A 23638-nucleotide genomic window follows, 5' to 3' on the forward strand; every position below is an offset into this window, starting at 1 on the left:
ATAGTCTGTAAAATGAGGGGCATGCACAGGACCACAGTTCTCTCCCAGAATATAAAAAGGGCTCTGGCTGAAGAAGGGGTGAAGGGCTGTAGCCCTGCTTCCTTACCCCCTAAGCATCCCTCTAGGTTCTCTGGGGACCTTCTATGGTTCTGAAATTAGTAGCTTAAAAATCACTGGGCTAGATGAATTATATGATACTTTTGACTCAAAAAGTTTATAACCAAATTCTGTCTTTTCTGTATCCTATTTCTTCCTAAGAATGGGTCTGTCTCTTCTTGTGCTTGCTCTGAACATGCCCAGATTAACCAGATTTTGTTGCCTATAAGTAACCCCACAGCGTCTGCCCCTCCAGGACTCTGGTCTTGCCTGGCAGCAACTTGACTATGTGTCCTTCCTGAGCCATCTTTCCCACAAGACCCTTTCTGTCTGAGTTCGCTATGCCTTGAGGCCACCTTCTGTATTCTTTTTGTAAGTTTTTCACTGACCTTCATTACTGAGATCACTTACATCTGTTGAGTTAGTTGGGTCTATTTTCAGAAACACTGAATTCTTGTGGTTTCTAAAAACCTGTTATTCTTTAATGAAAGATCCTGAACGTAAATAACAATGAAACAAACACCCATGTACCTACCACCCACTTTTAATAAGTCTTAATGTTTTACTTTATTTGCCTCAGATATTTTTCTTTAATGAAGGTAAATGATGGGGCAGCTGGGTTAAGCGTCCAACGTCGGCTCATGGTTTGTGGGTTCGAGCCCTGTGTCAGGCTCTGTGCTGACAGCTCAGAGCCTGGAACCTGCTTCAGATTCTGTGTTTCCCTCTCTCTCTGCCCCTCCACTGCTCATGCTCTGTTTTTCTCTCTCTCAAAAATAAAATAAACATTAAAAAATATTTTAAAAATGTGAATGATGCCTTCCACAGATATCACTTATTAATGTGCTTTTCCCTTAATATCATTTCATCTGTGTTGACATATATAGCCCTGCTTCTGTTGAACTACACAGCACATATACTGCAAATATACTAGAGTTTAAAAAAAATCTATTATCCTTTTCATGGACACTTATTTTTCCATTTTCCCCTTTCATAAACAATGAAGTATTGGATATTCTTATCATGTATATAAAATCTGTCTTTTTTTTCCTCTGGCCGTTTAAAAATATTTTTGTTTTTACTTTGGATTTTATGCGGTCCCACTAAAATGTATGTTAGTAGAGAGTTGTATCTGTGTATCTCAAGTGGAACTTTCAATATACTTTTGATCTGAAGATTTGTGCCTTTCTTCAGCTCTAGAAAACAACTTGCTGTTTTTCCTCCAATATGGCTTCTCTCCAGTTCCTCCTTTCTCTTCTTTCATTTCCATCAGAAATGTATGTTAGAGCCTCTCAACCTATCTTTCTTTACTGCAAATTTCTCTTTAATATTAAAAAAAGGTTTCTGTGATATTTTCTAGGTGATATTTCTAGGTGAAAACCAGAAGTTTTTCACTTCTGGGTGAATTGATCAAGATTGTTTTTCAGTTCACTAATTCTTTGATTCCAATCTGTTTATCTTCCTAATGAGTATTTTGTAGGAAGATTTTCATCCATTTTGAGTTTGTTTTTGTGTATAGTGTAAGACAGTGGTCCAGGTTCATTCTTCTGCACGGTGCTGTCCAGCTCTGCCAACACCATTTGTTGAAGAGACTTTTTTCCACTGGATATTCTTTCCTGCTTTGTCAAAGATTAGTTGGCCATGTTTCTGGGTCCATTTCTGGGTTCTCTATTCTGTTCCATTGATCTGAGTGTCTCTTCTAATGCCAGGACCATACTGTCTTGATGATTACAGCTTTATAATATAGCCTGAAGTCCGAAATCATGATGCCTCCAGCTTTGGTTATCTTTTTCAACATTACTTTGGCTATTCAGGGTCTTTTCTGGTTCCATACAAATTTTAGAATTGTTTGTTCTAGCTCTGTAAAGAATGCTGGTGTTATTTTGATAGGGATTGCGTTGAATATGTAGATTGCTTTGGGTAGCATTAACATTTTAACAATATTTGTTCTTCTAATCCACGAGCACGGAATGTTTTTCCATTTCTTTGTGTCTTCTTCAATTTCTTTCATAAGTTTTCTATAGTTTTCAGTGTCATTTTCAAGATTTCTAATTGACTGATTTTTATATTCACATATTGTTGCTTTGATTCTATTTCTCTCTCATTCTTTCTATTTTTTTAATGAATGAGAATCTCAATCATACTTATTTTATCTACCTATTCTATCTCTATTTTATTGAGAGAAAGCAAGAGAGAGAGAGGGGCAGAGGAGAAGAGAGAAAGAGAGAGAGAGTGAGAGAGATAGAGAAGGCTCCATGCTCAGCACAGAGCCCAATGTGGGGCTTGATCCCAAGAACCCTAGGATCATGACCTGAGCTGAAATCAAGAGTCAGATGCTCAACCGACTGAGCTACCCTGGCATTCCTCAATCATACTTATTTTAATATCTTTTTTGCACTGTTTCACTATTTGGATTCCATCCTGGGAAAATTCATCTTGGATTACTGATTTTGTTGGGCATCTCTTGAGCATTATGGTCTCTTCATCTGCAGGCTCACTCTGGTCTCTGAGAGTTGGAGAATCCCACACTTCAGCTCCCGCAAGGCTTATCCCTGCCTCTCCACTGGTTTTATAGTTGCATCCATCAGGCCCCTGAGAGTCTCTAAACCAGGGCCAGGTGTTGTATCGGCAACAGAGTTCCTGTTCTGCTGTCATTGGCAATACTGCCAATCTCGTCACATTCATGGTCACCATGTTAACATTTGGCTTGGTTCCTTCCTGATCAGAGGCAGTATCTCTGTCCTCTGATCTCCTCAGTTTGGGAGCCTTACATACACTGTAGTCCTGGGCAGCAGGCTTAACAGCTTCCTCTAACTTTTTTGGCTAGCAGGAAAGCCCAAGCCCAGCATCTGTGGGTTTGAGCAGTGGGCACTGCCCCAGTCTCCCACGAGTGGCACATTTCTAGTGCTCATCACCCATTAGAGGTCCCTACCACTGATGCCTGCCTCTGGGACTGAAGTATAGCAGACATAGGACTGAATGCTCTAGGATTCTGTTCCCTTTCTGATTTGTAGAGTTATCTTGTTTCTGAGCTTGTGAGTACCTTTTCATTATCTCTTTGTATCTTTATATATCATTGGTTTGTGTGTGAGCAGAGTGTCTTAAGCATGAATTACGTTTTATCATGATTAGAAGTCATCCATAAAGGGGTGCCTGGGTGGCTCAGTTGGTTAAGCACCTGACTTTGGCTCAGGTCATGATCTCGTAGTTTGTGAGTTCGAGCCCCGTGTTGGATTCTGTGCTGAAAGCTCGGAGCCTGGAGCCTGCTTCGGATTCTGTGTCTCCCTCTCTCTGTCTCCCCCTCCCTCACTTGCACTCTGTTTCTCTCTCTCTCAAAAATAAATAAGCATTTAAAAAAATTTAGATGTCATCCATGAGAATGTTAGGTTTTTAAAGCTTTTCTTTTTTCCATTAAGTGTTTGAGATCAATTTTCTTAAAGACTAGAGTTTGCTCATTTGTTCATCCATTCAAAAAGCATTTACTAGGTGCCATCTATGTACCAGGTACAATGTAATAGATGGTAATTTCCAAAGATAACTGTATCAATATATATCACATTGTATATGCTCTTTTCACACTGTGACAATGGCAATCTTCTACTGAGAGGTGGAGTGTGAGGGCAGACTTTCCTGCCTCAGTCAATAGAATGGGCCAGAAAAAATACTGTGTGACTTCCAAAGCTAAGTCATAAAAGCCAGCTCTTCTGCCGTGTCCCCCCCGCCTCCCGCTGGACACTGTACCTTGGAACTCAGCTTCTCTATTGTGAAGAAGCCCAGGTCACAAGGAGAGACCTTGTGTAGGAGTTCTGGCCCACAGTCAGCATCAGCTAGCAAGCATGTGGGCTTCACATGATTCCAGTTCTCTGCCTTTGAGTCTTCCAGGCCCCAGACATCACAGAGAGAGACAAGCCATGCTGTGTCCTGTCTCAATTCCTGAGGCACAGAAACCGTGAAGGACAAGAAATAATTACAGCAGGTGCCCCTTATCTGCAGTTTCACTTTCCTTGGTTTTAATTACTCGTGGTCAGCCGCAGTCTGTAGGTGATCCTCCTTCTATTGTCGGAAGGTTAATAGCAGCCTAATGCTCTGTCACAGTGCCTGTGTTGCTCACCTCACCTCATCCTTTCATGCAGGCATTTTATCATCTCACACCATCTCAAGTAGGGGAGGGATGAGTACAGTAGAGAAAGATACTGAGAGAGAGGGACCACATTCACAAAACTTCTATGATAGTATATTGTTATGACTGCTCTATTTTATTAGTTATTGTTGTTAATCTCTTACTGTGCCTACTTTATAAATTAAATATTATCCTAGGTATAGGAAAAAACATAATGTATATCAGGTTCAGTACTCTCTGTGCTCCTGTGCAGGCATCCACTGGGCATCTTAGAACTTATCCCCCGTGGATAAATGGGGATTACTATATTGTTATAAGCCACTAAATCCGGGGGTAATTTATTATGCAACAGTAGATAACTATACAATTAGGGACAGCCGTTAGGGATACAACAGTGAATAAGACAGATGTCCCTGGCCTCACAGGACTAGTAATTCAATGGACAAGACAGAAGTATTGAGTAAGTCATTTGAGCTGTGACGAGTGTTTGAAGAGTAGTGTTCTGCAAGTATCTAGCAGGAAAATCTGGGCCAGTTGGCCATGGAGGGTGATCTAATTTCTTACTGTAAAATGGTTACTATTTCCCACAGTTCCTTTCTCCCAGCACAAGGCCTGGTCATGATGGGTGCTCAAAAGTATTCCGTAACCTATTGTGATTGGTTAAAATTAGCTTCCTTGTGGTGGTCTTTTTTTGTCTGTTTACTTCATGTTCTGAGAGATGAAATTAACAAAAAGGCAGGTCAGGAAATCCTGGAAACATTCATTCAGCCTTTGAACCACATGAAAAATCACTATTATAGGTCTTTAATTACTTTCTCTCTCTGCATGTTGCATTGTATAGTATGTCCTTCCCTCTCAACATTGAGAGAGAGCTCTGGTCTAAAACCGACTGATTTATACAAGGGAAAAGTATTGAAATTTTCTTCCTAAAATGCCTCAGAATGAATGGCATGATCTGAATGCATTGATAGATACTTTACTCAGATCTATACATTATGACCCTCAGATGGACTGTGAAAGCCCTCTCGTAACAGAGTGGCCCCCGAGGTCCCTCTCATGGCACCATGGCGAACCTATTCACCCAGGCAGTCGTAAGGTCCTCACAACAGAATGTAGCAAATGCTCCAGGGGTGGTATATTAATTAGGGTTGTTAGAGCAGTTGTATTTGAATTTCAGATAAATAACAATTTTGTAGCATAACTGCATTTAGTGTATTATTTGCTGTTTGTTTGAAATTCAAATTTGACTAGGCATCCTGTATTTTTATTTGCTAAATCTGGCAACTCTAATACTAATTAGCCCATAGAAGGTGGAATAATCAAAAAAGAAAAAACACCAATCGTGTGAAGGCAGGGAGGGGACTAAAATTAGCTGAGGTTTGAGACGTGCCAGATTATGGAGATGACTCAGGGAATCTTTTTTCCCCCTTAGGACTCACTAATTTCCTTTTCTCCACACCCCAGTTAGCTGAAAAATCTCTTTTCACTGGGCTCAAGAATCCACATACAATCAAACTGACGTGATCAGTCCTGCCTCACTGCTTTATCCATTTGTATGAAAGTCTCTGGTTTCTCAGGGAATGAGCAAAACCTTCCATCCTTACCTCAGTTTCATTGCAACAGAACACATCCGAGAGGGTGTAGAAGCGAGGATCCAGGTTAGCAATGGCGGGAGCTGGATTGAACAATGTTTTCACTGTAAAGGAACGGAAAGGGGGTTCAGTGGCCATCATTTTTAACATGGTGCATTGAAAGACATTCGGTAAGGGCAGTCCTCAAGTGCAACCACCTTCCCATGAAATGAAAAATCAACTTAGTTTCAGGTGCAGAAGCCTGAAATCGCAGTCTCTATGATGGCCTAGTAGCACCTCTTTCTTATTTCCATTTGCTCTATTTTTCACGGTGCAACATTTCAGCTTCAACGGCAAGCGTTGGTATTACGGTCAAGATGATTACAAAGTTGTGGCGCAGGGCGACAAGAACATTAAAGACAATTTTAAATGCTGTGGCCTGAAAGGACATGTATGAATGTGAACATTCAGGCTGATGAACATTTCTGTTCATAAATCCATTTTCCAGGAAAGAAATTAGGAAAGAAATAATGAAGTAAAAAATTTCCTGGTAAAAATAGTTAAGTAGGGAGTTCACGTACGTATGCAGGTTTTGAACACCTATGTACGTCTTTCAGATACATCACAATTACCCATGCAAACATACACTTTTTCCCCTAAGATTTTGTTTTTAAGTAATCTCTAGACCCAAGGTAGGGCTTGAACCCACAACCCGGAGAACAAGAGTTGCAGGCTCCACCGACTAAGCCAGCCAGGTGCCCCAAACATACACTTTCACAGAAGCTGACGTTCTTGGCTTCTGTGAGCAATCTGGGAACATAAAGGAAAGCCTGATTGAGGAAGGAGGAGAAATTCAATCCGAGGCTGAGAACTAGCTCAGACTAGGAACTGACAAGAGACGGATGGCTAGGGATAGCAGCGACAGGGAAAATGAGAACGTCACAGCCATTACAGTGTCCGAGGAAGTTTTGCACTTTTCAGAGGAGGAAAGTGAATCTCAGAGAGATGAGGTCACAGTCTAAGGTCGTATGCTGGGACATGGCTAAGCTGGATGCCCATCTGGGGTCCTCCATCATGAAGTCCAGTATTTGGTCATCTCTCTAGGCCAGGACTCTGCTTATAGCAACACAAGCCTCATTCCAGTTTGTAATATTTTAAAACAGCCTCTGGTGTGGAACTTGGTTATTCATTTATTTATTATTTTTCACAAAGTCTTCAGAAATTGCAATCACAGGAAGCCTCCCCTTTGTTAAAAACACTTATCCACCGGAGTACCCAACTAGATTGGCTGGTCTTCTTTCCCTCTACCCAGGTCCACTGACTTATGTGTTTAGTAGCCCCAATCTACTATGGGCCCACAGAGTAAACTCCTTTAGCTGCAGTTCTCAGAGACCCTTCTGGAACAGTGACGCACAAACTTCCTCGCACATCCGCGTCACTAGGAGAGCTCATTAAAGTGCATGACTTCTGGGCTCCCTCTCAAACCCACTGATCAGAATCTCTTGGGGCAGGACCGGGAATGTGCACACTGATGAGTTCTCCAAGTGGCTCTTCCATGGCTGTGGTGGTCCCGATCCATTCCATGTCCTTATCAGCACGTGGCTAAGGAAACTGTCCCCTGCTTCTGCCTGGAAGAGCTAGCTAGTTTGCTTCCACACCTTCCTTGGTCTTAACATTTTGGTTTGGTCAGTGGATCTCGTCCAGTGGTCTACAGGCTAATGCTATTCCCTCATTTTCATTATTTTAGGACGCAGAATGTCCACACACAGAAATCCTGTGGTATATTTTTGGCTGCTTATATTTTTGCACAGGTTATTGTGCAGCTTAAATTAGAAAACGGGTGTAAAAGCCCTATGTAAACTGTAGAGTGTTGTACAAATGTAAGGGATTATTATTGTTATTATATTGTCCTTTACACACAGCTCAACACCCCCGCCTGTCCACCCATTTCTTCTGCCTTCTGTTGGAGTTTGTAGCTGGCAACAGTCTCTCTCATTGGTCTTATTGCTTCTGCAAGGTCAAGATGTCAATTATGCATAAAGGCCCTCAGTGCCCAGTGTTCCAACATACCCACTTACTTTTTACCGTTCCAGAACAAATATATTGCTCCCTATTTTCCTTGAATGGTAAATTGAAAAAGCATCGCTCATGTATTATGATCTCCAAATCTGCACGCAAAGGCATTTAAGCACAGGTGAGAGTGACGTGCCAGTCTGCAACAACAGCTTTGAGCCATTCTTCTAAAAGTTTGATTTCATCTCAAAAGACCTGTGACCCAGCAATTCCTTTTCCAAACCGATCCTACAGAAAATACATGGGCAGGCAAAGATGAGGTACGGCGAGGTTCAGGATGTACGTGATGTTGAGCTCTGTTTTTAACAGAAACAGAAAAAGACAAAAAGAAACCTAAGCTTCTATCAGAGAGGACTGGTTAGGGAAAAAACCCCCAAAAACTTCTAATGGAATATTCTCCTGCTGAATGAAGCAGATCTCTGTTCAAGATTCCTATAATTTGTAAGTGAAAAAAGGAAGCTTAGTAATAAAATCCATAGTATGACCCTCTCTCTCTCTTTTAAATCAAACAAAGCATAATTATATGCGTATTTACATTGATCCACTTGCACAGAAGAGAACAAAGTCTGAGAAGTTACTCACTAAACTAGTAAAGGGATTAGTTCCAAAGGGTGATGGGCACCAATCTGACCACAGATTAGCTGCTGTGCACCAGGCAAAGACATCATTCTTAAAACATGTATAATTTCTTACATCAAAAACCAAGCACACTGTGAATGACATAATGTCTGGGGGTGGCTTCCAAGGTTGCAGGGGGTGGGAAGGTGGGGAGTAGTGAGATGGGGTATAAATTCAACAGGACTGGCCATGTGTTGAGAATTACTGAAGCTTAACGATATAGTAAATATGGGTTTACTGTACTATTCTCTGTATGTCAAGATAGATTTGAAATTTTCCATAATAAAAAAACAAATTTTAAAGAAACAATTACATTGCATTTTAAGCAATAAAGAGAGTTGCTGGAATGAGAAATTCTCCAATTTAATTTGACCATAAATGTTGTATAAAAACCAAGCCAATCTTATTTCTTTGTATTTTGCTGAAGGAAAGCATTCTTACTAATGCCGGATGGTAACAGGCTGGATATGTAGGCTTAGAGTCTGACTAGTGACTAAATTTAGGGGAAAAATGAAAATACCATAAAGCAAAGGACTCTCTTTGGCTCGTGCTACCATGAATAAGCATAAATATTTTACAAGGGTGAAAAAACTGTGAAGAATCAGTAGATGCAGTTAATCAAAGAAGAACGCACTTTGTGATAGTTAAGGTGGGAAAACATGATGTCATCCTGGAACCACAAAAGGAGAGGACACAAGGTGTGCCGTGGAGTAACTTGGACCTGGAGGGGTGACTGATAGCGCCCAACGTAGACGGGCTAAGCTCCCCATCATCTTAACAGCACGCCAGTGGCTGGCACAGCGATGTCAGCGAGGAACGGGTGAGCCCTGTGAGGGCAGATGCATAAGTGCAAAGCCAAGAAAATGAGGCGGAAGTGCTTCATGCTGTCACCATGGAGGGCAGGAGCCAGACAGTTAAGAAGGCCCTAATAACGAGCTTGGGGGCGCCTGGGTGGCTTAGTTGGTTAAGCGTCTGACTTTGGCTCAGGTCATGACCTCGCGGTTCGTGAGTTTGAGCCCCGCGTTGGGCTCTGTGCTGACAGCTCGGAGCCTGGAGCCTGCTTCAAATTCTGTGTCTCCCTCTCTGCCCTTCCCCCCGCTCGCACTCTGTCTCTGTCTCTCTCTCAAAAATAAACATTAAAAAAATTGGAAAAAAATAACTAGCTTGGAGAAATAGGAAGTAAAGAAACTGGGGGAAGGTTGGGGTAACCAAAACACTGGCTTGGCGGTCTCCCTCTAGGGGCTGTTTACTGTGAGGTGACCAGCACAAACGCTCAAAAGTTGGGCTCTGTGCTCGACTCACAACGTGACTGTGAGTGTCAAGGTGGCCGGCCAAGAAGTTTGGTTTGCCAAGTGGAAAAGGACTAAAGTGGCATTAAAAGATTATTTTGTGTCCCACCTAGAATTTAATCTTGGCGATCTTACAATCTCAGTTATTTATAATTGTTCCTGTAATGTTCCATTTGCTTTCAAATGGATGTGAAGACCAGACCCGGCACGCCTAATTTCACCCCGAGCAGCTGCCGCGCCAGCTCTCTGCTGTGGGCCTGCCTTGAAGCGTCCGGACCCACGGAGGAGGGGGCCTCGGAGGGCGCCGCTGGCTCACTTCTGGTGCTGCGGGTGCTGTCTGTCTAAGACCAATGCTCTCTTCTTGGTGAAGACAGAAAGAGATTTCTGAGACGATATATTCAAAGATGGAGGGAGGTCTTTTTCCTCTGTATTTTAACGACTGTCCCTAATCCAGTTATACAATGTGTTTAATTCAGGGCTCTTTACTTGTATGAAGCACAGATAAGGCGGCTGTGATAGACCCCCTGGGGAGGAGGAGGGGGTTTTACCACCAAGGCAGATGGAATACTGCTGATGAGCACACAGGCCGTCTCCCAGGGCGATGGACAGGACACGCGGTGCTCACTGCGTGTCTAAGGCTGCCCGCTCTGCTCTGCCATGAGTAGTCCGCTCACACGTCCTGGGCATTAAACAACCGTGAGAGCTCCCGGCCCAGTTCTCTTGCTTCACAGAGGAACAAAGTCAGGCCCAGAGTAAAGAAGTGACTGACTTGCATGTGGCCCTCCGTTTACTAAAGGATGGATTCTGAATTCAGAGCCAAACTTCATGACTCCCAAGCCAGTGCTCCTTTCATTGTATAGCTCTTCTCACGTGAGAAGGAAGACATTAAGTTCACACATACCCACACACACACCTGTCATGGTAGAGAATCTAAGCTGCTTCCGGCTGGTAACTACCAAGTGAGGACCAGCTAAGTTCTGGACAGAGGAGTGCGTGTGCATGTGTGTTTTGTGGCAGCGTGTAAGGGATGCAGCGCAGAAAGCACTCTAGGATCCCCAAGACGGGAGCAGAAAAGACGCTGAGAGCTTAGGCTACATGATGAACAATGTTATAGCTCACGGACTTTACTTTTCTTCATGACGGCTCACTGATTCCTTGCAATCAATGGGATGTGCAGTTTCTTTATTTGAGGTGTGCTCCCAGGACACAGAACTTGGGGCTTGGTGCCTGGAATCCGGGTTTCTACACTGACCTTGGTTGAGCTAAGTACTTAACCTCTCCAAGTTGGTCTTCCCGCCTCCAATTTGAGAGAACAATGCCTGCCATATCGTTGCCATACGTTTTTCTGAGGCTCAGATGTACTTGAAAGTGCTTTATAAGCTATACGGTACATGATAAATGTGAGGCATCACTCCTTCCAAAATCACTGTATGGGAAAGACCACATGCAAGTAATACTTAGGCAGGCTGGCTCTTAGTGAGACTGTCGCGTCGGCTGGTGCTCTGTGGCCTGCCATCACCTGGCCCTGCCCGTTCCCGATGCCCCAGTCCTCCAGGTCCTCAGCCGACAGAGAGGCCGGGCAGGTGATGGGGGACGCATCCAAATGACATCCTGCAGTCAGGCTGCCTGCCCCTCTGGAAAACTCTAGCCTCACCCGTGAATGGTTAGATCCTCCACTGTGGGGACCCATCTGTCCTCCACCAGCTGGGTAGGTAACGGGGAACTGGAGCGGGACAGAGGAAACAGTGGCCTCTGAGAAGCAAGCGACGGTAGGAGAGGAAGGTGCTTGGGGATACGGACTTGACCTGCATAAGGAGACAGGAGCATGAATGAAGTGGCACGTTGTGTTCACATCACCCGATTCGGAAGTGTGCCATGCCGGCGACGCTTACCATAAGCACTAGACTCTCTCTGTGACACCCCTGAGAAAATGTAACCAAATGGGTTTTGGCTTAGAATTCCTTCTGACAGCTTCGAGTCCATTAAAAGTACATTAAATGTCAGTGAGAATTTGCCACGGCATGTTGTTTTGCCAAGAGAAAAATTTGTTAAATCAGGACATACATTTAAAAATTCCCCACAAAATCATTTTAAGTAACTTACTTTCCACTTACTGCTATTTAAAATGTTGTAGACTTTGGGGAGAAATCACTTATGCAAACACACACACATACACTTACTGTTCTTTTTCTTCTTTTCTTTTTAGTTTTGTATCTTGATGAGAAAGTTTTATGTGGAAAAGTCAATGTGGACCTCACTCTGAAATCACAGAACTATGGCTGCAATATCAAAAGGAAGCCATTGTCTCAGAGTGGCTGCTTTTTATTTTGATATATCTATTTTTGACCAGATGGTGCTGAGATCAGGATGTAATCCTAATTTTATTTTTCTTTTTAAAAAAAATTTTTATGTTTTATTTATTTCTGAGAGAGAGAGAGAGAGAGAGAGAGAGAGACAGCATGAACAGGGGAGGGTCAGAGAGAGAGAGAGATACAGAATCTGAAACAGGCTCCAGGCTCTGAGCTAGCTGTCAGCATAGAGCCTGATGCAGGGCTCGAAGCCATGAACCATGAGATCATGACCTGAGCTGAAGTCGGACGCTTAACTGAATGGGCCACCCAGGCGCCCCTCTAATTTTATTTTCAATTAAAACTTTTTTTTAATATTTTATTTTTGAGAGAGAGAGAGTGAGCAGAGGAGGGGCAGAGAGAGGGGGAGACAGAGGATTTGAAGCAGGCTCTGTGCTGACAGCACGGAGCCCTATGTGGGGCTTGAACCCATGAACTGTGAGATCATGACACGAGCAGAAGTTGGATGCTTAACCAACTAAGCCACCCGGGTGCCCTGGATATGACTCTGATTTTACTTTAGTATGTTTATGCATTTTTGAGAGAGAGAGAGAGAGAAAGAGAGAGAGAGTCAAAACATGAGTGGGGGAGGGGCAGAGAGAGAGGGAGACACAGAATCTGAAGCAGAGGCTCTGAGCTGTCAGCACAGAGCCAGATGAGGGGCTCGAACCATGAACCGTGAGATCATGACCTGAGCCGAAGTCGGACGCTTAACCGACTGAGCCACCCAGGCTCAGCACCCCAACCCTGATTTTACTTTAAAGAGAAAAGTGAAAAAGAGAAGACGTTTGGGATTTACTGAGATTTATGACACCACGCTTGGCATCATGTTTTATTTTATTTTGTTTCATTATTAGAACAATTCTGTAGGGGAGTATTTCTAGATGCATGTAAAAAAAAATTTTTTTTTTAATGTTTTTATTTATTTGTGAGAGAGAGACAGTGTGAGCAGGGGAGGCTCAGAGAGAGAGGAGACACGGAATCCGAAGACAGGCTCCAGGCTCTGAGCTGTCAGCACAGAGCCCGATGCAGGGCATGAACCCATGAACTGTGAGATCATGACCTGAGCCGAAGTCAGATGCTTAACCAACTGAGCCACCCAGGCACCCTATTCTAGTTGCGTTTAACAGACAAGGCTCAGAAAAATAATTCTGGAAAGACCACAAAACTAATTAGGAACAGAAATGGAATCTAAATAAGAAGATGCTTTGCCCACGAATCAACCATGAAATAGAAGCAAACAGAAACTACCTGGATTTTTAAAGAGTTTGTTCTTTGCTGGGGGCGGGGGGGGGGGGATGGGGGAAGTGAGCAGAAGGAAAGACTCAGTGTTAGCCATGTGTTGATAACTGCTGAAGTCGAGTGAAGGGTTTCAATAGGCCGTTCTGCCTGCCTTTGTATGTTTGAAAATTTCCAAAAGCTAAGGTCAAATGAAACCAAGGAACTGCTTTAAAAGACCTTGACAGGGGCACCTGGGTGGCTCAGTTGGTTAAGCATCCGACTTTCGCTCAGGTCATGATCTCACAGTCGGTGGGTTCGAGCCCTGTGTCGGGCTCTGTGCTGACAGCTCAAAGCCTGGAGCCTGCTTCAGATTCTGTGTCTCCCTCTCTCTCTGCCCCTCTCCCGCTCACTCTCTGTCTCTCAAAATAAAAACATAAAAAAAAATTAAAAAAAGACTTTGCCAACCATAGAAAATATTACATACAAATAATCTTCTGTTGTTTATACAACAGGGATGAAGTTTTACAAACTCCATTGAGAAAGAACTAATCTTCAGTTCCTAGAGACATTTATACCTACCTGCAAGGACATCATACAGGATATGCAGCTTGACTGCGCTTCTAGGAAAAGCAATCATTCCGCTGTGGGACCACGGGCTGCTTCTGATGTTCTAATCACTACTTGTATTATTTCTGCTGACTAGATTGAAGATTTATATTGCGGGATATCAGAAATGCTACTCAGGTTATTTTGTATCCAATTTATAGCTTTTCTAACAGTATTAACTACTAGAAGACCGTGAATCTTACAGGTGGGAGAAAGGATATTTTACTACAGGAAAGTATTGCATTGCTTAACTTGAAGGGTTACCTTTCATTAAAACAGGGATAAAAGCTTTTCTAGGAAGAAGAATAGACATGTAAAATCACCTCCACTGTTGTGGGCTATGGTCAGGGCTTCCAAAGAAGTTTCTGGAGTTACTTCTAGCTGGCAGATCATTACTTTCGCTCTGCTGATGGCCTTGGCTGCTTCCTTCAGGTCTTCAGTATTCAAAAGTAAATTTGCTCCGGCCACTATTATGATGATATTCTGGCCTATAAAGAATTTCTACATGTTTATATTAAAAACCAAGCAAGGCCAAGCAATGATATTCTGCGATGTTACAATCCCTTACAAAGTCATTATGCTAAATGTGTTAGAAGTATTAATTTTAACATTTCTAGGCAATTCAGGTGAAATTCTATATTCCTACTCTTTTTTTTTTAACACTATCCCTGCTCTGTAAGATATTATTCTGATAATTTTGAGAACACTAAAAAATATTTCCCTATCAATATTCTTATATACAAAGATTACTAGCTGGGAAGTGCTATGTAACATACTTCAAAATGGCTGGTACAACATATGTGGTAAAGATTCTGAATCCCAGATGACAGATGTCATAATGATGTGTATAAATAGGAATAAACTTGCATCACACTAAAAACTAAGGCTCTGTAGTATGCAGTCAGTTTGTGTATGTGACCTAGGGTATCTCTGAAAGGTGATTCTTAAGGTCAAAACATAGTTTATTAACAGCTAACCGATGGAAAGCTGTACTAGGTAAGGCAGAGAGAAGGATATCTGGCCTATACAGTACCAGGTCAAACAGAAGCGGGAGTAGAGAATCTTATATACCCATCACTTGGACCCATAGTCTACAATCCCACCTAAATAGGGAAGGACTGGGGGTACATTTTATGTTAGCTGAACTCTCCAGAGCTGTGCTGTCCAATATAAGAGTCATGAGTGCAAGCCACAGGTGGCTGTTGAGCACTTGAAATGTGTCTTGTCTAAATTCACATGTGCTTCGCTTGTACAATGCATAGCCGATTTTAAAGACTGAGTACAAAGACAAGAAGGTAAAATACTGATTTTTAACAACATTTTGATTCCATGTTGGAAAGATAATATTTTAGATATGTTGGGTTAAGTGAGTATATTAAGATTCATCTTATCTGTTTCTTTTTATTTTGTAAACAAAATTTTTTAATGTTTATTTGTGAGAGAGAGTAGGGGAGGGGCAGAGAGAGAAAGAGACACAGATCCGAAGCAGGCTTCAGGCTCTGAGCTGTCAGCACAGAGCCCAACGCAGGGCTCGAACTTACAAAACTGTTGAGACCATGACCTGAACTGAAACCAAGAGTTGGACGCTTAACCGACTGAGCCACCCAGGCGCCCCTCTTGTTATTTTTTAAAATGTGTCTCACGGAAAATTTAAAATTATGTATGTGGCTTGCATCATATTTCTTTCGGATAGCAGTGATCTACAGGGGTGAGTCGTAGCAGTCATATCTTTGTGCTCCAGGCTGCTCATGCTGATCTTGTATAGACATGACCTAAAATTACCTCTGAACACAGAACACATGCTAGCCTATCATCTTACCACAGATGTGTCTGTTGGCCGCAAGGAAGACTTAAAAAAGTGGGAATGGTTCAGCATAAACCCAATCTTGGTGCGGGAAAAATTCAAAGTACCCACACACACTGAGAGACAACATATCTCCTCCCCTTTCTCCTTCAGTGACCTCCTCTTCTCTGCTGGCGTCAACTGCTGCTTCTGCATTGCTGACTCCCAAATCTATGCTTCTGGCCTGGCCTTGGCTGATGAGCGGCAAGACTTAGATTACAGCTGTCTGACGGACACCGCCATTTGGCTGGATCGTTCCAGCCTCCAGTTTAACTTGTCAAAACTCAACTCCTTACTTTTCCTTGCTATTTACTCCTTCACTTATGGGGGCTAACACTCTGGGTATTTGTGTTAGTTCCTCTGAGACAATCTATATTCTCAACGGTATTACCGTATCCTAGATCGAAATCAGACAAGTTCTATCATAACAGGCACTCAATACATAATATTAAACTGTGTCTTTGTATGGAAAAGGTAGGAACTTGTTCCATCCATGAGGTAGAAGTGGAACTCAAGGATATTCCTAGAACACAAAACAGAGGTTTAAGATGGAACGAACTGCTATTGGCAGCAATAATTACTTACGTAATGAACACAGGTTATTGTTAGAATGACAAATTTTATCTTCTTTAAGTGGAATACATTTTTTCATTGTTATTGCAACTTGGGGATCACTGGAGTAGAGCCAAATATACTGTATCTTCTGTGAGAAACGACTGTGTGAAACTATTACAAATCTAAGACCTATTATGACAGAGGTGGCTCAATCGGTTAAGTGTCTGACTCTTGATCTTGGCTCAGGTCATGGTCTCACAGTTCATGAGATCGAGCCCCACGTAGGGCCCTGCACTAACAGCTGGGAGCCTGCTTGGATTCTCTTTCTTCCTCTCTCTACCCACCCCCTCTCCCAATCTCTCTCTCTCTCTTTCAAAATAAATACACTTTAAAAAAAAGACATATTAGGACAAATCCTAATTTCACACAGTGCACACTGACTGCCCACAATGCACTGGGTTCTGTTCTTGGTGCCCATGGAATGCTGGGTCCTTCTGAATATTAATTCTGAATTAAAGAATCTTATGTGGGTTTTTTTAATACTTAAAATAGTGGGCATAAATTATGAAAACTTTACTTGAGGGTAAAGGGAAGTTACTGTTTTTAAAGACAAATGTTTCAACTGTCGCAAGGCCCTGTGACAGACAGACAGAGTTGTATATATAGACTTTTGAAATTTGATTGCCGTTTGAAGAGCAGACAAAATTGAATGCTAATGATAAGTTAGAAGTAATTAGTTGCTGCCATTTGCTCAGTAAATATTCTATAAATATGATTCATCAACTTCCTAGTGCACCTATCTATTTACATTTATTTACCTAGTATAACTGAAATGATGGATGATACTTAACTGCTTTTAGAGGCAAATAGAAATTCTGAGTTCATGTGAAGGGTAATGGGACATTACAGGATATAAATATTATTTTGAGGCAACTGTAACACTTTATAAGTATTGGACGGACAATTTTACATTTAAATGATCAAGCTGGGAAGTAAAAATAAAGGGAAACATTCATATTTTAAACGAGAAAGACCACACTTTAAGCCTCAGACTGGTGGGCATAGTAAGAAATCCATAGGATTAGAGTAAAAACGGATGCTTCTGCTCTAGTTCCGGACATGAACTTCTTCCTGAAATGACACTCTAACATGCGAAACACGTACCTTCATTATTGACAATTATAGAAGCAGTTCCTGTAGCAGCATCTTGAGTCTGATATGCAAATTCTAAAAGAAAAAAGAAATTACAATCATGTATATACAGCCTGGCATGGAGAATCTATTTTAGCAATTTCAGTGCACCACTAATTGTTGGAAAAACTTTTTAACCTTTAACCATCTGGAATGATAAAAGAAGTAAGTAATTAGCGCTAATTTATACCCATTACCTATACAAGGAGGAAGACCTTTGTTCTGCATTAGTAACAACCCAGCAGACCACCCCCACTTCCAAGTCACCCAAGTTACTCATAGCGTACACACATGCATTTTTCTAGACCACCATCTTTTTTTTCTTCAGTGAGAGAAATGACAGGCTTCAGATGAGAGATTAAAGGTCAGACCTATGCAATGAACTTGTTTGCGTTTCTTCATAAGCTTCGTAGCTCATTAAGCATCATGGTCTGGAGTGTAAGTGGAAATGTTGATCAGGCAGCCTTTGGCAGCAGCAAAAAGCCTTGAAATGGAGCCAGAGACCCGCATTCTACTCCTGGCTCTAGCTCTAACTAGCTGTGTGCTCTTGGACAAACTGAGACCGCTCTGGCCTTTGGCTTCTCTTTAGTGCAATGATGGTATCAGCTTCAGTGGTTTCTAAGATCATTTCCAGGCATGACATTCAATGACTTTTCTTAAAATATCTTTTGTGAACATTAGCACCTGTTTTCTCTTGTCATCTGCTTTAGAAACATTTCTATGAGATGAAGGTTTGTAATCTCTTATCATCTTATTCCTATCTGGAGGAATGTCTACAAAAGAATTAACCAAATGACATTTAAGCAAGATGAGACAGAGCTGTGCATAAAACTTCTCTGGCCACCAGAGGAGCATCTAATAATTCTATTCTATATTCAACTTTTCTTGTAACCAGATCCCAGAGGAAAGTCATAAAAACTAACTTTAAAAAAGATGAAGTTTTACCTGTAGAAATATCATTCTGTTTTAAGTTTTCTATATAATCATTGCCAAAAGAATCTTTGCCAACCTGTACCAAAGAAATGATGAATGTTAGATCTTTTACATTTAGTAAAATGCTGCAATGTAGTTTTTAGAATACTTAGCATTTTAAAAGGGCATATCTGCACAGTACTTTATAAACATTAGCTAATTAATCTTCTTAATGTAAGATGCTGGACTTGATTTCAGCCCAAAGAATTGTTATATATTAATGTTCCACTTGGATCCAACCTAAAATGTGAAGCATTAAATGACTGTCCCAAGTTCTATAACTTTGCTCTCATTTTGATCTGTTCCTGTGAAAATCACCACTGAGCTGTCCACCGTCAAAGGTCCTCAATATTTATGAGGAATCGCAGTTGTTTGTACTTCACTATAAATGTGGGCATCTTTGTCATGACTTGCCTGGTGTTTTAGAGTCTTCTTCTCTGACATGGATGGGGGCAGAGAAGGGGGAATTTAAAAAGCCCTTGCTAACTTGGGTAACGTGGGGTCATGGGAGTCTATTGTTCTTAGGTCCCAGCATGCATTCTACTAGTGATCCTTCAGTTTTTCCTTTGGACACTCATTTCTCTTCCATTCATAGGCAACAAGTTAGGGTGGCACATTTGTTACAAACACTGATCCTATGTTGACACATCATTATCACCCAAATTCCGTAGTTTACATTAGGGTTCACTCTGTTGTACATTCTATGGGTTCTGACAAATGTATAGACATGTATCCACCATTACCATCTTATCCAGGATGGATTCACTGCCCTGAAAACCCGATGTGCTCTGCCTATTCCTCCCTCTCTCCCTCCAAGTCCCTGGCAGCCACTGACCTTGCTACTGTCTCCATAGTTTTGCCTCTTCCAGAATGCCATATCATCGGAATCATACAATATGTAACCTTTTCAGACGGGCTTCTTTCACTTAGGAAATATATCTAAATTTCCTGCATGTCTGTCTCTTTGTGGCTTGATCACTCGTTTCTTTTTAGTGCTGAAAAGTATTCCACGGTATGGACGTTCTGTACTTTATCCATTCACTCACTGAAGGACATCTTGGGCTGCTTCCTAATTTTGGTAATTATAAGTTTAAGCTCCTGTGAATATTCATGTGCAGGTTTTTGTATGGATGCCCTCCTATTTTATTTTTATGATTTTATTTTAATCCCAGTATAGCTGACATACAGGGTTATAGTTATTTCCTCCTATTTTATTTTCAATTTTATTTATTTATTTATTTATTTTTAAAATATTTTTATTTATTTCTAGGAGAGAGAGAGAGAGAGAGACAGCATGAGCAGGGGAGGGTCAGAGAGAGAGGGAGATACAGACTCCGAAATAGACTCCAGGCTCTGAGCTGGCAGTCAGCACAGAGCCGGACGCGGGGCTCGAACCCATGAACTGTGAGATCATGACCTAAGCGAAAGTCAGACGCTTAACCCACTAAGCCACCCACGCGCCCCTATTTTCAATTTTAATCAGCTGTCACCATTTAAATATTAGGAGGCTTCACAAAAACAAGTTTTCCAGGAGGTCCTGAAAATTCAGACGTTCTGGTAACGCTGGACCCACAATCCTGCAAGGGATCCCACCCAGCTAGATCCACCCCAAAGGTGGGTCCATGCGCTCTAGATGACCACAGCTCCCACCAGGCCTATTGAAATTTATGTTACCTGCTTGGCACCTGTGGGCTTTTAGCTTGCCACTCCTGAACTACTTTTTTGTCCTGCAGGTGAGCACTGTGTCACTGGATCATCTATCTGTCTGGGTCTCGGCCACTCCTGGTGTGTTCTGCCTTGCCACAGAAAATTGTTCCCCTCTGGATATATTGAAAGAAAGAAACCTAGAAGTTTAGTTGAGTCAAATTCCTCAGTGAGTGAAGATAAAATTTCCCGGTAAGATTCTGGATGGTCTGGATCAGGGGTTGGAAAATTTTTTTTCCATAAACGGCCAGGCAGTAATAGTTTGGACACTGTTGGCCAGATGGTCTCTTCTGCAGCTATTCAACTCTGCTGTTGTAGTGTGAGAGCAGCTAAAGAAAATCTGTAAACAAATGGATGTGGCTGTGTTCCAATAAAACTTTATAAAAATACACGATGGGCAAGATTTGCTCCGTCGGTGGTAGTTTGCCAACCCGATTTAAATACCTCCTCTGAGAGCTTCTTCCTCAAAGAACACTTTTCCCTGTGCTTCTTTTCTGGTAGAAATGCTGATTAGGCAATAATCTCAAATAATATATAGTAATTTTTCATTAGCAGAATTTCTGTCTCTACAGAGAAGAGTGCCCACTATAAAGCACTGCTGTGGGGGTCAGTTCCTGGTGGAAGGAGGTCATTTGTCAAAGGTTTTCTTGGCAGGAGGCTGGCCATTTATCTACCAAAGCATTCCATTTCTTAGGTCAAAGATTCATACCAGAAACAAACTGTTTTCTAATCTTTTCTTTAAACATTATTTAACTCTCTCCCATGGGCAATCAAGATGTGACATAGTTGGGAGGGATGCCTGGGTGGCTCAGTTGGTTAAGCATCTAACTCTTGATTTCAGCTCAGGTCATGATCTCATGGTTTGTGGGATCGAACCCTGCATCAGGCCCTGCATTGACAGTGTGGAGCCTGCTTGGGATTCCCTCTCTCCCTCTCTTCTCCTCCCTGCTCTCAGTCTCTCAAAATAAATAAATAAACATTTTTTAAGAAGATGTGATATAGTTGGGGAAAGCATCACGATTGTAGGGATTAAGGGAAGACCATTCCTAAGCATGTGGGGCCCGGTACAAATTAGAGCAAAGAAACTTCTCTCTCCCCTTTCCTATCGGTTTAATACAGACAAAATCTGTTTAAGGTGAACACCAAGGGAATGTTTGATAAATGGTGGTGATGATACAGACATTTGGAAGTGCAGGGATTAGGAAGAGTTGTAGGAGGGGAGGAGGAAACCCCAAAACATTTGGCGTTGCCTTCAAGAAACTGATAATATTGGAGGGAAAAGAAGACGCACAGAGACACTGTCACACCAAGTGGACTATCAGGGGCATCCAAGGCATACTGAGGCAGGAACGGCACGCCAGGCTTGCTGCAGGGGTAATTTAGAGGCTGCAGTAGCTGCTTTTGCTCGGAGAATCACCTGATGGGCTGTGTCCCTTGGGGGTGGTGATGGTTCCAGATTTATTCCAATACCACTTTCCTGGCAAACCTGTTGGCTGATGTTCTAAGCTCTATGTGACAGGTGAAACAAAATACTTTGCTTTTGCCCTCTTTGATATTCCCATGACAAAAATAAAAATCTCGTAACTAAAAAATAATGGAAAAGTAACAGCACTGCTGAGGATTTAGAGAAGTCAACCGTAGCTCTGTTAACTCTGCATCTGGGTCGTGGCGATACATTACAAAGTAAAAGGAGTGATAAGAAGCCCAAGGACAGAAAGGTGAGGTTTGTACTTATGTCATGGAAGTCAGAAGCCCCTTCACACCACCTGTGTGGTTTTGGGCACGCCACATTTTTAAAAAAATGTTTATTTTTGAGAGAGAGAAACAGAGTGTGAGCTGGGGTGGGGGCAGAGAGAGGGTGGAGGGGGAGGAGGATCCAAAGTGGGCTCTGGGCTGACAGCAGAGGGCCCCATGCAGGGTTCGAACTCTTGAACTATGAGACCATGACCTGAGCTGAAGCCGGATGGCTCAACTGACTCCTCAGCCTCTCAGGAGCCTCTGGGCAGGTCACTTTTAGCTGCCTCTTGGCCTCAGTTTCCTCATCTGGAAAGTTACAGCAGCTGTGAGGATAAAATAACACGCGTGAAGCATGTTTAAAACTGTAAAGGATTAAATAATGGCTTGGTGTCATCACTGTCATGATCATCGTGGTTGCCTACTTCTCATCACCATGGCAGTTACTGCTGCTGCTGCGGTGGCTTCCCTTGGGGGGAGAGGCAGGGCACCTGCTGCTTGGATTCAATCTTCTAAACTACTTTCCTGTCCATCTGGTTCTCCCTGATGCTTCCAATTCTTCCTGTTGCTCCCTATTTTCAAACAGAAGAGCACTTGATCCTGGAAGCAAGCCTGTGGGTACATTAAATTATTTAAAAAATAAGACTGTATTACTATTATAAGAAAAACATCACATCTCCATTAATGGTGTAACTAATGCTGTTTAATGTAACCACATATCCTGTTGGTTCCTGTAGAGCCACCAGGGAGGATGTCTGTGTCGTAGACATACGTATCACAGCGAAATGTGGACAAAAAGGCAACAGAGATCCGAGGCCTTTTTTCCTTTCTGCGCTAGAGTCGCACAGATGCCTTGTGCAATGTAATCCTGACAAAATGCCATTTTCCAGATTTCCCCACCCTTGAACCTCTTACACAACCATTTATTCTGCTGGACTCCCTTTAAAAACGGTTGAGAGAAGAAGTGAACACCTTCCAATCCCCTGTGCTTACTTCTGACTCCAATGTAAGCCTCTTCCTCAGTCACTGGACACTGATAACCAGGAGTCACAGGAGCTGAACCCAAGCAGGTGTCCTGCATTGACTACCACTGACAGCTGAGCGCAGCTACCTAGAAAATCACAGTGAATGATACCAACAGAAGGTCCCTGAAATAAAAAGGACTTGAAATACTATCATAAAGGAACCTTCATGGGTGTCTCTGGGGTCTTCCCCGTTTTCCCGGTCACATTTTGCCCATCAACCTGGCAAGAGAACTTGACGTCTAAGTATCCTGGCCATGAGGCAAAATAGTGCATATGGAAGTCAGGAAACTTGGAATTGAATTTTAGTTTCTGCCATTAGCGAGCTAATTAAAATTCTTTACATTTTGCCGCAAATGGTCCCACCTGGGCTACGCAGAGTGGGACGGGGTGAGTTATCCCCAGCAGGTGGGAAGCCAATTCTCAGCCCTCGCTGTGCATGAGCTCCCAAGGAGCTCACAGACATCCCGGTGCCCGGGTTACCGCCGGGTCAATTAAACCAGCCCCTGTGCAGGTGGGATGGCGGCAGGCGCTCTAGGGGACTACCATGTTTGACCCCAGCCTCGCTGCGAGTGTGTGTAAAGCTTTGAGAGCACAGTCCTGCCTGGCACCAGGTTGGAAGTCAGCTAAGTGGGAATATGGAGGAGTGTGGCCTGCAGAATCCGCTGGGGGCGAGGG

At 42.5% G+C, this 23638-nt stretch overlaps 1 protein-coding gene across 3 annotated transcripts in view; it reads right to left on the minus strand.

The window, feature by feature from the left end:
- Positions 1-23638, minus strand: part of RBKS (ribokinase) — an 87585-nt gene that overhangs the window by 39660 nt on the left and 24287 nt on the right. The window contains exons 3-7 of one of the 3 annotated variants that reach the window (XM_039238419.1): positions 22153-22264; positions 18474-18537; positions 17502-17564; positions 14263-14427; positions 5818-5909 (exon numbers count right to left, since the gene is read on the minus strand). In XM_039238419.1, coding sequence (XP_039094350.1) covers positions 5818-5909; positions 14263-14427; positions 17502-17564; positions 18474-18537; positions 22153-22264 — 496 coding nt within the window. The remainder of the gene's footprint in view (positions 1-5817; positions 5910-14262; positions 14428-17501; positions 17565-18473; positions 18538-22152; positions 22265-23638) is intronic. The other 2 variants (XM_039238418.1, XM_039238421.1) reach the window with 2 other exon arrangements.

Source organism: Hyaena hyaena, unplaced genomic scaffold (assembly GCF_003009895.1).
Source record: "Hyaena hyaena isolate Hyena2069 unplaced genomic scaffold, ASM300989v1 scaffold_140, whole genome shotgun sequence".
NCBI lineage: Eukaryota > Metazoa > Chordata > Mammalia > Carnivora > Hyaenidae > Hyaena > Hyaena hyaena.